The 16,489-nt window shown below is 39.5% G+C and overlaps 1 protein-coding gene across 1 annotated transcript in view; it reads right to left on the reverse strand.

The window, feature by feature from the left end:
* LOC124598929 (lysosomal alpha-mannosidase-like) overlaps positions 1 to 16,489 on the reverse strand; it is a 258,417-nt gene that overhangs the window by 111,224 nt on the left and 130,704 nt on the right. Inside the window, exon 7 of the mRNA XM_047136036.1 lies at positions 12,859 to 12,992. Coding sequence (XP_046991992.1) covers positions 12,859 to 12,992 — 134 coding nt within the window. The remainder of the gene's footprint in view (positions 1 to 12,858; positions 12,993 to 16,489) is intronic.

Genomic DNA, 16,489 nt, shown 5'->3' on the forward strand with positions numbered 1-16,489 from the left:
TATCTACAGGCCTCTTCCATGTATGCAACCTTCTTTCATGATTCTTGAACCAAGTGTTAGCTATGATTAAGTCATGCTCTGTGCAAAATTCTACCATGTGGCTTCCTCTTTCATTCCTTACCCCCAGTCCATGTTCACCTACTACATTTCCTTCTCTTCATTTTCCTACTATCGAATTCCAGTCATCCATGACTATTAAATTTTTGTCTCCGTTCACTATCTGAATAATTTCTTTTATCTCATTATACATTTCATCAATTTTTTCATCATCTGCAGAGTTAGTTGGCATATAAACTTGTACTACTGTAGTAGGCGTGGGCTTCGTATCTATCTTGGCCACAATAATGCGTTCACTATGCTGTTTGTAGTAGCTTACCTGGATTCCAATTTTTTTTATTCATTATTAAATGCACTCCTGCATTACCCCTATTTGATTTTGTATTTATAACCCTGTATTCACCTGACCAGAAGTCTTGTTCCTCCTGCCACCAAACTTCACTAATTCCCACTATATCTAACTTTAACCTATCCATTTCTCTTTTTAAATTTTCGAACCTACCTGCCTGATTAAGGGCTCTGACGTACCACGCTCCGATCCATAGAACGCTTTCTCCTGATAACGACGTCCTCCTGAGTAGTCCCCGCCCAGTACTGTATTTAATAATTTTGTCAGTGATACCATCAAATCCACGTGTCATTTTACTCTTTAGTTTGCTGATAGCCATTTGTACTTCCTTGGGTGTTACGGGATATAGATACGTTGTCCTTTCATTTATTGGAGTTCTTACCTCTGTCTTTGGATTATATTTAGTGGTGATCAGGTTTTGGGCTACATTAATGTAATTATCATTAAATATATTAGCTATCAGAAGTGGATCATCAACAATTTCATTTCTGTTTTTGATGGTGATTTTATTAGTTGCATTTTCATGTTTGTCTATATGATTATTAATAACTTTCCATATAGATTTCATTTTGTTGTTACCCTTTTTCATATATGGATCATTATGCTTCTTTTTTGCAGCCAACTATAGCTTCCCTGCACTTTTTCCTACAACACTTTACATATGGTTTCAAGATAGTATTTTGCTTTGCACACTTATATAGCATTCTAAGACTTTCTGATGACTATTTGATTTCACTTGTTAACCATGAATTTGATTTTTTGTTTCTTTTCAGTCTCTTCAGAGGGAATGAAATATCATACCAGTATTTATAATTTGACAAGAATTTTTTGATTTTTATGTATGCAGAACTATTGCTTTCCATGTCCCAGTTTACATTTTTAACATTAGATTAAAGACCCTAATGCTGTCATCATTACTTAATCTTCTCTCAATATATCACCTGTTGCCACTTTTCTCATGAGATTTCTCTAAAGCCAATTTAACTGCTTGACAATCAGAGAAATCTGTATCCAATACCTCAGATTTAAAGCCCCATTTTGATTTGTCAATGAATATTTGGTCTACAGTACTTTTGCTTTTGCTGTTGTATCTGGTGGTATCTTCTACACACATGTTTTTAGTAGATTAACAAGTTTCTGCCCTTTGTTACAGTTGTCCTTGAAATTAACATTTAAATCCCTAAACACAATTTTGTATTTTGACTATTTGGATAGTTCAGAAAATTTTCCAAATTTTTGGAGAACAATTCAAAATTGCCAGATGTGGACTTGTATATACATGCAATTATAATTTTACTATCTATTACTTCACATAAACAATATTCAAAATCTTTTTCAATACAGTAGACATTTTTAAACCTAATTTCCTTTGATTTAATATCTGTTCTTACATATATACATGTTCCACCCCTTCTGTATGTTTCCTTGCAAAAGCTGCTTACCAACTGAGAGTCTGAATTCCCGACTGCACATTTTTGTATTTCTTGCAGCCAGTGTTCAGTTACACACAAAATAGAAATCTCCTTCAATGAACCATTCAAAAGGACCTCTAGCTCATATAGCTTACTGCTTAAGTCCTGTACATTATGATACAGGAGAGTTAAAGAATTATTCAGTTCTATGAGAGGTATATTTCTTGCCTGGTTAGTTCTTCGAAGGGTAGGCTCTAGTCTTATTTTTGTTTCTAACCTAATTTTCACCTCCTCGAGATATGGAAGACAATTGCCTGCAGCAGTGTGAGGTTGGCGGCTTAGAACACATACGGACATCCATAGCACTGAAGGAAAATTCACGTACTGCCCATATACATGTCCACAAGTCCTAGGGATTGGTGTAGCAGGACATATATACATGCCCACAGCAACAAAAGGAAATATATCATGTAAGCTGGGAAATACATCAAGTAAGATGGATTAAGGAAACAGTGCAGTAACACAGGGCTTTAATCAGAAAGTCAAATTCAACAGTTTGACTTGTAAGAACTGTAAAAAACATGTGATCAAAGCCATCTTAAGAGTAATTTCTGGCTACATGAAAAATGCACAGAAATTACACTGAAATTCATAAATGATGACTGTCCTTGGTCACATCATCGTGACTGTTTACATATAGAAATGGCAGAATTATAAAGTGCAGTAAACTCAAAATACCACCAAATGATTAAACCAATGCAAAATGACATACAAATAATTAAAATCAAAATATTAGCACAAAAGAACACAAAAACTTATCTAGTAACCAAATTAGAATTCTGTGTTTGCAAAAAGCAAGAACCAATCTAATGTCCATATGACAATGAAGAAATTGTGGTCAGAGTTTCTGATGAGGATACAACAAATGAAATACTCAGGAAATCAGTATCAAAATACAGAGTTCCAGACTGCAAAGTTGATGTGCATCCTGTGATTAGAAATAACCAACTCAATAATTATATTAATAACATTTTATGATAGGCAGACACTTCAGTTTACCAGCTGTAGAAAGGGACCATGAATGGATCAAAACTGGTGCCAGAGACAGGAATTTGTGTGACATTATTCTGAACTTCTTGTCTGAAAATTACTTTGGGCATACAGCTGGAGAAACAACCTGTGAGGGTAGCTTCTTAGGCCACCTAGCAACAGACGGAACTGAAGTTTCTCAGTCAGTTAAAGAAGAGGTAGGCATCAGTGATCACAGGTGGTGACAGCATCAATGACTATGGGTATTGAAAGGAATGTCAACAAAAGTAGGAAAATCTTTTTACTTAGCAAATAATACACAGAAAGTCCTAGTTGAGAATAATGAATTATTTAGGAATACAGGAGATGACTTAATGAAAGGCAGAGGCACTGCGTAGTCAACAGACACAAAAACTTAAGTTACAGAGCTTTGCTTTGCTAGCTTTTGGAAAGTAATTCCTTTCTCAAGCTTGTACGAGAAACACACACCCACACCCACATAGACACACACACACACACACACACACACACACACACACACACACACACACACATATGCATGGACACGCCTGCCCCCCACATTGTGCTCAGTCGACTGCCAGCTCTTTCCTGGTGCACAGCAGGTATACTGAGGTGAAAGGTAGGTAGGTAGACAGGTAAGTCAGGACTGGAGAGGGTGGGAGGCAGGGAGGTGGTTTGGGGGCTGTTATCTCATGCCCTAATCCATGAAATCACATGCCCAGCCGTTTGCCACCTCTCCCCTCTACCTGCACCCCTAGCCAGCTAGCCAGCTAGCCAACTGGGGCTGCAGGTAGAGGGGAGAGGTGGCAGATGGCTGGGCATGTCATTTCATGGACTAGGGCATGAGATGGCAGCACAGAACAAGCTGACATGTATTCGGTGGGCGTACTGGGATGGCAGATGGTGTGTATGTGCATAAAAACATACTTATATGCACACACACACACACATGCACAAACACTGTTGGGTGTGGGATAGGGGACAGCAAATTACCTTAGGTTTAGGTCAGGGAGGTTATTGGGGTGAAGGATGAGCTGTAAGGATAGCTCCCATGTGGGCAACTCAGGAAAGCCGTAGGTGGTATGGAGAATCCAGATGGGACGGATTGTGAAACAGCCATTGAAATACTTATTGTATATGTGGGTCACTTTTTTATTCATGACAGTGTCGCAGCTTCTGAAACCATCGAAATCTTGAATGTTGTGCTCTGGTGCATGTTGTCCCAGTGGGTGGTCCATCTCATTTTTGGCTACTATTTCGCGGTGGCCACTCATTCTGTTCGACAGCTGGTTGGTTTTGAAATACCATTGTAAAATGCTTTGCAGTAGTTGCAGCAGAATTGGTGTATAACATGGCTGCTTTCACAGGTGGCTTGGCCTCTGCCAAAATAGGATAAGCTTGTGATGGGACTGGAGTAGGAGGTGCTGGGTAGGTGGTTAGGGCAGGTCTTGCATCATGGTCTTCCACAAGGGTATGATCCATGTGGCAGGAGCTTGGGGTGGAAGTGGCATAGGGATGGACTACAATGTGTGGAGTTAGGCTGGGTAGTGGAACACCACTTTGGGAGGGGATGGAAGTATCTTAGGTAGGATGTCCCTCATTTCAGGACATGATGATAAGACAATCATTGCCTTGATGAAGGACATGGTTCAGTTGTTTCAGTCCCGGTTGGTAATGATTGACAAGGGAGGCACTTCTTTGTGATTAGTTCTTGGGTTGGATGTGAGGATCAGGTATGTCTGGGGATATGGCACGGAAGATGTGTTTGTGTATTAAGTCTGTGGGGTACTGACAGTCTGCGAAGGTCTTTGTGAGGCCTTCAGCATATTGGGCAAGGGAGTTCTCATCACTGCACATGCATCTGTCACCAGTGGGCAGGCTGTGTGGGGGGACTTTTTGGTGTGGAAGGAGTGGCAGTTCTCAAAGTGTAGATACTGCTGGTGATCGGTGGGTTCAATGAGGACTGAGGTGTGGATGGAGCCATCTCAGAGGAGGAGATCTAGGAAGGTGGCATGGGGGGTGGAGGAGTACCAGATGAAGTGGATGGCAGAGAAGGTGTTGAGAGGAATGAGGACAAGGTGTCCTGGCCTTGGGTCCAGATTATAAAGATGTTATCAGTTAAACTGAACCAGACGAGGGGTTTGGGTTAATGGGAAGCTAGGAATGTTTCCTCTTGGTGTCCCACAAAGTGGCTGGCATAGGAGGGTGCCATGCAGCTGACCATGACTGTGCCACAAATTTGTTTGTAGAACTTCGCTTCAAAGGGGAAGTAGCTATGGATTTGGATGTAGTTGGTTAGGTATTTGAGGAATGAAGTAGTGGGTTTGGATTCTGCAGGGAACTGGAAGAGGTAGTTCAATCAAGGCAAGGCCATGGGCATGAGGGATGTTGGTGAATAAGGAGGTTGCATCTGCACTGATGAGTAGGGACCTGGGAGGTAAAGATGGGGGGATGGTGGAGAGCCAATGCAGGAAGTGGTTGGTATCTTTAATGAAGGAGGCTAGGTTTTGGACAACTGGTTGTAAATGTTGGTCAACAAGGGCCAAGATTCTTTCAGTGGAGGCACTGTAACAAGCCATAATGTGATGCCCAGGATTGTTAAGTTTGTGGATTTTGTGGAGAATGTAGAAGATGGGTGTGCATGCTGTTGCTGGGGTGAGTAGGGAGGTGGATTTGGGGGAGATGTTCTGGGAAGGGCTTAAGTATTTCAGCAGGGATTGGAGGTTATGTTGGACTTATGGGATGGGTCACTCGGGTAGAGTTTTTAGGTAGAGGTGTCGGACAACTGACGGGGGCCCTTTGCCAGATAGCTACTCCAGTTCATCACAACAGTGGCGGAACCTTTGTCTGCTGGGAGGATGATCAGATTACGATTCGTTTTTAGGTTGTGTAGAGCAGTCTTTTCTTCTGCTGAAAGGCTGTTGTTCTTACAGAGGGATCTGTGGGAGAATGGTGAGGCCAGGTTGTAAGTTAAGAGTTCCTGGAAGATGACCAGGGGATGGTTAGGCGGGAGGGTGAGAGAGTCATGGTTGGATGGTGGTACGAATTGGGACTGCAAGGTTCAGTGATAGGATTGGACTGACTTTGGTTGGAGAAGCTGATGGCAAAGAAGTGTTTCCACTGTAGGGAGCAGGAGAAGGAGAGTAAGTCTTTCACAAGTCCAACAACATTGAAGCTGGGAGTAGGGCTGAATGTGAGGCTTTGGATAGGACTGAAACTTCTGTGGTGCTGAGGATTTTGGTGGAGAGGTTAACAACAGTGTTCTGGGATTGTTAAGGTTCTGGTTTTTGTGGGGTGCTGGAGGGGGGTTTTAAAGGATGTGGTAGGTTGAAAAGGTCAGCTAGGCAAGGCCTGGGTGTTATGAGGGGTTGAGGAGAGGGAACACTGGGAATAGGATTGGGGATGGATAGTGGTGGCCTAAGGCAGGAGTAGGGTTGCAGCAGGCTAGATAACTTGTGGAGATGGTGTTTGGAATGTTTTTCTAAGTGTTTGAGTGTCAGGATTTCGGTTTGGGTGGTGAGGTGTAGACAGTGGGCATTGCATAGTAGCAGTATTTTGCTGAGCGAGTGGAGGTGGTTCAGGTTTGTGAGGAAAAGCCACTGGCTGAATCTGAAAAGTCTCAGAGAGTGTAGTTTCAGCTCTCTTGAGACTGCAGACATGTGTGCAAGTTGCTTTTGTGTGTGTGTGTGTGTGTGTGTGTGTGTGTGTGTGTGTCTACTGCTGACAAAGGCCTTAATGGCTGAAAGCTAAGAGTGTGTGAATCTTTTTATTGTACCCATCACGACTCAGCATCTCCGCTATATGGTGAGTAGCAACTTTCCTTCTCTGGTATTCAACAGATAGCTCAGTCAGAAGAGAACTATCTGTATAAAGGCAGGGACCCAGTTTCAAATAACAAAGGCAGGAAACCTGTTGTAAGTTCCAGTCTACAAGAGTCAGGTTTCTAAATACAAAAAGTAACTGTTGCTATTGAGATGTAGCAGTACCGTTGTTTAAAAACTGTCATTTGTTATTACTAAAACAATGGGAGCTCATAAATTGGTGAAGTAGTCTGCAGTCAGTGGGAGTTTAAGGAAACAGTGTTGTCAAAGAAATGGAAATATCATGTAAAGGCTTTAATTGGATGTATCTGTTTTCACTTGTCGTAACATTTTATTCAAACAACCACTTCTTGAATTCCTTCACTGAGGGTTTTGGAAATATTCACCTTCAGAAAAGACTGTTTACAGTTGATTTGTAGAATTTTGTAAATGTTGTGCTTTGATCAGTGATGAATCTGTGAATGTAAAGTAAAATCACTTGTTCCTCAAAATATAAATGCTGCATTCAGCATGACTGAAAAGAATTGGCATGGGACAGGGAAGTTTTGCAATTCTGCTGTGAAAAAGATCTGTACCTAATGGATTCTGAGCAATCTGACAGAAACACAATAACAGGCTTGCAGCAGATGGCCGCGAGTGTAGAAGTGTGTGAATCTAATTTGAGAAATAGTTATAGCTATGCTGCTAAAAAGGGAGTTTGTAAGAATTGTAACACTGAAATAACAACGCTAAAAGAACGAATTGCTAGCTTACAATTCATCATCAGTTCCTTAAGAAGCGATATTGACTCACTCAAGAAAGAAAATTGGGATCTGCGACCGAAGCCAACACTAAGTGAAGTGATGCAAGACAAAAGTAATATATCGTCCGAGTGGGTAAAAGTGTCGTACAAAAATAGTGTTCCAACTACAAAAAGAACAACAAAGTCTGCTAAAACTGTAACATTTTTGGAAAAAAACAAATATCATGTTTTGCAAACAAGTGACTGTAAAAACGACTCTCCAAATGCTCGTGAACTTGAAAAAGTCAGTGAACTGAAAATGAATAGCGTTTTTTCAAATAATGTCAACAACAAACATATCATCAGGGAAAAAGAGTAATGTGCTATTACTAACAGACAGTCATGGCAGGAATCTATCCAGCATGTTCCGTGAGAAAAATCGCGACATAGCAGTGACTAGTGTAGTGAAACCGGGAGCCGGATGTAAAAATGTTGTAGACATTAACTCTCAGACAAAATGAATGCAAGAAAATGACTTTATCGTCTGTATAATGGGTTCAAACGATGTGGCACAAATTGATGCAGAGGTTTGTGTGGAAACGCTACAGAATTTTTTACAAGCTAATAAATGCAGAAACACTGTAGTTGCCACACTTCCTCATAGGCACGATTTGATTTATAGTTCATGTGTAAACAAAGAAATTCGGAAAACAAACATTAAAATAAGGAAACTGTGTTCTCAATACACTAAGTATGATGTACTGGATATAAGCAAGCTGCAACGAAATCTGCACATGAAGCATGGAATGCATTTGAACTATGAAGGGAAAAGATTTGTTTGTGATCGTGTTAGTGAAATAATTAAAGAAAGACTTGTGAGGGATAGAACAATTTATCAGCTTCCTTAACATCCTTCCAACAGCAAGGAAAACAAAATAAACAAGAAACAAGAACGAAAATACAACACTGCTGATGTTCCTAATTTAAACTAGAGGTATGGGATGCTGTAAATATGATTCCCAATTACCAAATCGTGAATATGCCCGAACTAGAAATTTATCACCATAATGTGCAATCCCTGCGTAATAAGATGATGAAATTAACGTACTATTAACACATGAACTTAATGATATCTCAGTGTTATGCATTTCTGAGCACTGGCTTAACCCAGAATTAATCCAGAATACGAAAATAAACAAACTTGTCTTGGCTGCTTACTACTGCAGGAAAAACAGCAAGCACGGTGGGGTAGCAACTTACACAAAGGATAATGTAGATTTTATTACACTACCTGACTTAACTAGGGCAAATGTCAAAAAGGATTATGAAATTGCAGCTATAAAAATTACTCAGTTCAACCTGGTTATTGCTACAGTTTACTGATCACCATCCGGGAATTTTGAACTTTTCTTAAACAAAATGGAGTCATTGCTAAATAAAGTAAATAAAATGGATTGTGAACTGATAATCTGTGGTGACTTCAATATTGACTTCCTCATGAATAGTGGAAATAGGGAGACCATTTTGAACCTTGCAACGTCCTACAATTTAAAGGCTGAAGTAAAAGCTGCTACCCGAGTATCAGAAACTTGCCAAACAGGTCTTGATCAGTTTCTAGTCAAGAAGAGTTTACACAACACCTCACTAAAAATTTTCAATGCAGGTTTTAGTGATCATCTTGCTCAAATATTAAGCATAAAGGTACAAGGCAGTATTATTAACAACATGTCTTTCAGAACAGCATATCGAAGCTATAATCAGCATAATGTGAACTACTTCAACAACTTATTACAGAAAGAAAAATGGCTAGGAGTGTACAAAATGAACGATATAAATGAAAAATTCAGCACTTTCATTGATACATTAACCCATTTATTTGAACTTGCGTTTCCACTGAAAACATTAACCATACGGGGAAACTCTAGAACAAACAGCTGGATCACAAAGGGAATAAGGGTTTCATGCCAGAAGAAAAGACTACTTCATGAAATATGTAACTCAAAAAATTCCTCACCTGTAGTACGCGCATACTATAAAAAATATTCTAAAATATTAAGTAATAAAAGCAGCAAAAATAATGCATAATGATGAAATCATTTATAATTTGCAGATGATAGCAGTATCCTTATCAGTGACAAGTCACCAGACAAATTGAGAGACAAAGCTGAAGAAACACTCGATCATGTATGCAAGTGGGTAGTAAGCAACAAATTAACCCTCAATATTAAAAAAACAAACAGTATTAATTTCCACATAAATAAAAAACATAATAACATAGGCCTAAGAGTTAAAGATGAACTTATAGATTGTGTCACAAACACAAAATTCCTAGGAATGCATGTTGACTCACAGCTTAACTGGACTGACCATATTGCAGCACTAGAAAAGAAAATTGCTACTGCTTGCTATGCACTCCGGATAATTATGTCAGTATGTAATAGTTCATGTGCTAAGACGACATACTTTGCATATGTGCATTCAATAATTAGTTATGGCATAACCTTCTGGGGTACAAATGTGCAGAACATACAAGCAATTTTCAAGCTCCAAAAGAGGGCAGTACGAATAATAACAAAAAGCAGCAAGAGAGCTCACTGTACTGATTTATTCAAAACCATGGGAATCTTGACAGTACCATGTGAATACATCTTTCAGACTGTGATATATATAAAGAAACACTTTGACCAGTACACACAAAACAGATCTATACACCAACACTGGACTAGATCCTGCCACCATTTGCATCTCATACGAAAAAACAAAACAAAAACCCAAAATAGTTTATTATTTAATGGATTAAAAATGTATAATAGACTTCCAGAGGAGATCAAAGCTGAAACTGGAATACATGCCTTTAGGAAAGCTGCAAAAAATTATTTAGCAGATAAATGTTATTATACTGTCAAAGAATACTGTAAATGACATGTGTTCACCTCAATTCATGCAAGAGTACCTTTGTAACTTTATATTTATGTTTAATTAAGATTGGTATGTATTTGTTTTGTGTAATCTGCAAGAATACATTTGTAAATTTATATTTATTTGTAACTAAGATTGGTCTGTATTTGTTTTGTGTACAAACGATTAAGTTGCACCATAGAAATATGTGCTACCAGAAGTACTATTATGTATATACTCATTCCATGTATACAGTTGACGACATCCATACAACACAAGTTGTCTACGGATGAATAAATAAATAAATAAATTCAGCTAATAAATCAAAGGCTATGTGGAGTGTTATAAAAAAAGAATGTGGAGAATATAGACAACCTTGCAAAACTATAATACTATCACATAAAAATAAAAAAGTAACAAACCCCTTAGAAGTAGCCAACACATTTAACAACTTTTTCACAGGTGTTGCTGAAAATATGTTACAATCAAACTTTAAGAGCACCCAGGCAAATGAATATAAAATAAGTGCATGTAGAGGATCAATGTACATCAGTTCTGTTTCACAAGATGAAGTAGCTAAAGCAACAAAAGAACTAAAAAATTCCAAATCGGCAGGTATTGATGGTATACCTGCAACAATGTTAAAGAAGAGCACATCAAACCTAATTGAAGTACTCACACATTTATGCGACTGCTCACTTCAGGCAGGCACTTTCCCTGATGTGTTGAAAACATCAAAAGTTATTCCTGTATATAAAAAAGGGGATAAAGACAATGTAAATAACTACAGACCCATCACAATTTCCTCCTGCATCTCTAAAGTACTGGAAAAAGTTATGTATGAGAAACTTATGAAATTTATAAATAAAAACAGCATCCTATGTAATGAACAACATGGATTCAGAAATAAGAGGTCAACGACAACTGCTGTCTATGAGTGCATCAATTCCATCCTAAACCTGATGGACAAAAAACAGGAAACAATAGGAGTCTTTATTGACTTGTCAAAAGCTTTTGACATGGTGGACCATAAAATTCTGCTATCAAAGCTAGAAAGATATGGTATTCGAGGTCTGTCCAACAAGTGGATCAGTTCCTTCCTGACTAATCGTATGCAGGCAGTGTGAGTCAAGCACACAAATATTGAACTAAAAACTGTATCTAATCACTTATCTGACTATAAACAAATAAAATGTGGTGTACCCCAAGGATCAGTATTGGGACCCCTTCTGTTTCTTCTGTACATAAATGATCTAAGCTTAAATATTGATGCACACAAAACAATCATATTTGCAGATGACACCACAATTCTACTAAAAGGAGACGATGATGAACAGTTACAGCAGACAGTAAACACGGTCACGAAACAACTTAGCAGCTGGGCACAGAGTAATCAGCTCGTAATAAACAGTAAGAAAACCGTTGCTCTAAAATTCCACAATGTTCCTAACAAGGACATGTTTATCCCATCAGTCTCTATCAATGACGAACCAGTTGGTAACAGTACTGAAACCAAATTCTTAGGACTTTGGCTGCAGAGTAACATCAGATGGAATAAGCATATTGAATATCTCAATGCAGAACTGAGCAAAACATGTTACATTCTTTGTTCATTAAAATCATGCTGTAGTGAGAAAACAGTATTGAATGTATATTATGCGTACTTTCATTCTCGTCTTAGATATGGGGTCACCTTCTGCGGAAACTCTAAAACAGCTAATAGCACTTTTAAACTACAAAAAATGGCCATTAGAATCTTGTTTGGGTGCAAGCCTAGAGACTCTTGTAAACCCCTGTTTAAGAAATCTGGTATTCCTCCATTACCATGTGTATACATTATGGAAACCCTTTTGTTCTTTAAATTAAATGTAATAGGCAAGGACTGGAGACTGAAAAAAAACTATGATATACATGAGCACTTTACCAGACAAAACAGAAACATACATATGACTCAAATCAGCACAGCACTGTGCCAAAAAGGTACTTTTCGCATGGGAGTTAAGCTTTATAACAAACTTCCTGAAAACATAAAAGCTATCACTGAGGTCAATACATTTGGAAAATCTCTAAAGTCATATTTACAGCATCACTGCTTCTACTCCATTGAAGAATATTTAAATTTATGAAATGTGTTATATAAATACTTACGTGTAAAGTGTATTATTGTAAGCTTAAATATGTATGCCTTGAAATGACTTTCAGCCTGTATATTTATAACTTGACTTGTCCAATGTCTTATGCATAAGCTGCTATGTAGACTACAGGACCAATAAAATACAATCTACAAGGAAATGATCACTTTGACACCCCTTGCCCCACCAACTCAGACACACAGGACATGTCATGACTACTGATTTAGAGGACCAAAGAGCAAGTAATTCCTATGGTGTACAAGAATTTGTAAAGGAAAGGAGAAGGAGGAGGAGTTAATAAATTACCATTCTGTGCCTTTCTTGCGCTACTGTAACTTCAGTTTCATGGTGGATAATATTGTTTCAGGCTCTTTTTTTCACTACAATGTCTACATATACCTTAAAACATTAATCTTACTTTTTCAATTTATCCAAGTTGACAAACCATGTGGCAGCATCTTGGTAATTAAAATCTTCTCCCATTGAGACCAGTACATGTTCAGTTTGGAGATGAGATGCATAATTTTCAATGTGGGCTGTAAAATCTGCAATCTGTGGATAATGAAATACTATTAATTTTATTTGCATAATGTAAACTTAATAGTACAGTACTACAAAAGACCAAAAGTAATTCCAACACATTGTGAAAAATTTTATGGTTGTTCTGATATTTAAATTACTTTTGGGCTAACACAAAGCTGTAGAGTATCACTAGCGTTCCCATTCTTTCAGAATCCACAATGCTTTTTCATACATCTAACAACTTCAATGGGAAACATATAAGTTCATAGAAGTTATTGTCAAGCTGTTAAAAAATAGTAGTCCTGTGAATCCATATTTTGTCACCAAATGTGTGATGTAAATGCTGACCCTTTCTGTCATTGAAGTATGTTGTAGAATAATAAAAGAATTATACCTTCACATCCAGTATCTTTCTATTACAACTAGGAATCCTCCTTCATTTCTTAAATCACCTTTAAGAGATAAATTATTTTATGGATCCCTTCATTTGTGAGAAGAGCAATATGCTAACTAGAGAGATGTATGATGCAGTCTCTCTCTGACGAAGCAGTTCGGTATGTGACTTTGTAGTGAGCACTCGTATGTATTGCTTCATGTTAAATAATGTGAGTTTTGTACTCCATACCTATTCTCTATAACCTGTCACTGTTACACACTGGAGTTCCACAATTGGTAACCCTTACTATTGTATGCTAATCATTCCTGTGAGTGTGCCCTTCCTGTACTCATTGCACCATGAACCATGTGAACCATGACACTGCCCCCGTTCTTTGGTAAGAAAAATGCAGACAGTGTACCTTGCACTTCATGAGTGATAAAAAGTAACAGTGACACTCCGCATACTGATGTTTTGCTGAAAAATGTGACTGCACAACAATGGTGTACAGCAGATGATAACTTTACTAACTTTGACACAGCACCCACCTGTGATATGAATTCTGCAGCCTCACATGAACATTTGCTTCAGTTCAATCTGCTTAATCTTTTGACCACATCATATGTTCATTTGCACAGACTGGACTCGTGCTTGCCCATCAACCATCATAATCCATCTGGGCCATGTGATGCTTTGTTTGGTCTGTGTTTCATCCAGTCAGCTGCTTTACCAGGTGCCACATTGGCTGTGCATCAAGGTTCGCCACACACACATCGTGACTGCACAGAATTGTTATTGCCACACCATTCAGGAGAGCAAGATGCAACCTCACATCTCAAGTTTGTGTCATTCTGAACTGATAAGCCTCTGCTTTGGTCTGCCATCATTGAAAGCATTTTTGCTATGAACACTATCATCACTGACCATAAGAAAATGCTATCATCACTGACAGTGTGAAATATGTCGCCTTACTCAGCCACATGGGCAGCTAAGCAGACATCATCAAAACATCATTCTCACATCCTCTACCAGTGACAAATCCCAGACAGTGAAAATAACACTCCTACGGCACTTGTCACACACCTCCAAGGAGCAGCTGCACCATGTGATTTATAAGGAACAACTGTGGTGGCATCTCCACTGTGGTGGCATCTCCACATAAAGACTGACCAATAGCCCATGTCTGACGAGGCCTTACAAATGCTTTGGGGTGTTAAACTCCCTATACAAGTTCAAATGGCAAATGTAATAAGTGACAGTCAACCAATGGATGCCCGTCTTTGCCTGGCTGATCAAATTTCTATACTTACTCAACACCGATGACAAATCAACAATGCCAACAACAATGATGCTGGGTGCAACGCAAAACTGCCATGGAGCTGCCCGCCTGCTGCTTTCGACCACTGCCGAGAACTTCTGACCTTTCTCACTCTACCTGATGCTGACATCACTGTAGGCAGCACTGTCAACAATAGCCCAAGTGCTGACATGACACACTGTCACCGCTGTCAACCCCCATTGTGCTAGAAGCCGCGTCTGCCCAGTCACACTTCTTTCATAACACACGTACTTCGGAAATGCTGCGCACAACTGTCGACAGCCCATGTCAACACCCAGACTTGGCACACAGCCTGAAAGAGGCCCTCTAGGCCATGTCCGATGTCTAAAGTCACCTCAGTTATCATGAGAATATCTAATGTTCCTCAATACATGCTTCCCTAAATAACGAATATACATCCTTGACTGGAACAGTGGCCCTCACTTTCTCATTCATACCAGTTCTCAGGATAACACTTCACTGTCTTCACCTTCCCTACCTATGTCAGTATCACCACAAATCCACCTGAAGGCTGCCAATGACACTGTCATTACCATTCACAGTTCTCAATCCCACACACTCGACTTGGTATTCTCCATGTCATTCACTTGGGCATTCATCATTGAAGATGTGAGCGAAATGGTTCTCGGTGCAAATTTCCCTTGGGTCTTCCACAGTGTTCACTCATTGCACATGGGAGAGTTAACACACTCACCCTCTAGATGTTGTGTCAAGAGAATATGCAATTTTAACACCTTGACTGTGTGTCATGAGGGCACTGACCCATGACCAGATCACGCAATCGATCATCTTCAACTGTGCAGTTACTGTGACACTGCACTGGTTACATTGAATCCAACAGCCCCACATGGACTCTCATGTGGCCCATACTCACCTCCAAAATGACAACAACATGCTTTGCCATGGAATGCATGTGGCCAAAGACAAACTCTCTAAGAAACACTGCCTCCTCCACAGCCTGTGTTCCTCACCTCCAGTCACAATCCATAGATCTGCACTAGCCACAAGCCAGCACAAGTCACACTACACAGTTGCTGCACCCATGGAGGCACAAGCCAGCCAGTTGCACAATGCCCTCTATCTCTCACTGCCACTCCTCTCATGACATGTTTGTTCTTTCTGCACTGAATCAGTGCAATCCCTGGGTCCGTGGTGAGTGATGCCCATGCAGACTACCCTCAGATGATCGCCATGTGGCAAAGACTGCAATGATCAAACTTTTTCAGATGGACATTGTACATCCTTCGGACAGTTGCTAGGTGTGACTGATCCTCCTCATCCCCAAAAAAGACAGTTCAGTCAGGTTCAGTCAGACTGTTTGTTTATTTATTTACACTCCTAGTTCTGCAGGACCAAGTTGAGGAGAAAATCTCCAAGGTCATGGAATGTGTCAGAACATGAAATTACAACATAAAGTAATAAAAGATAAACTAATATGTTTATGAACCCAAAAAGAGTCAAGTCATAAGTGTTGTGGAGATTGTGTAGCTGATGGAACACCACTTTAAGAGGGGTGGAAAGTATCTCGCGTAAGATCTCCCTCATTTCAGGGCACAAAGGATGTGTTTCATGTTTGAGTTATTACAGTCTGGGATGGTACTAGGTGATGAAGGGGACGCTTCTTTGTGGCTGGTTCTTGGGGGTGGTGGTAGGTTTGAGGGTGTGAGGGGAAATGCACATGAGATCTGTTTGTGGACTAGGTCTGGGGTTTAGTGCCTGTCTGTGAAGGCCTTGGTGAGACCCACAGCATACTGAGCAAGGGAGTTTTTGTCACTGCAGATACACTGTCCTTGGGTAGCCTCGCTATATGAC

The sequence above is a fragment of the Schistocerca americana genome, chromosome 1, assembly GCF_021461395.2.
Source record: "Schistocerca americana isolate TAMUIC-IGC-003095 chromosome 1, iqSchAmer2.1, whole genome shotgun sequence".
In the NCBI taxonomy this organism is placed as follows: domain Eukaryota; kingdom Metazoa; phylum Arthropoda; class Insecta; order Orthoptera; family Acrididae; genus Schistocerca; species Schistocerca americana.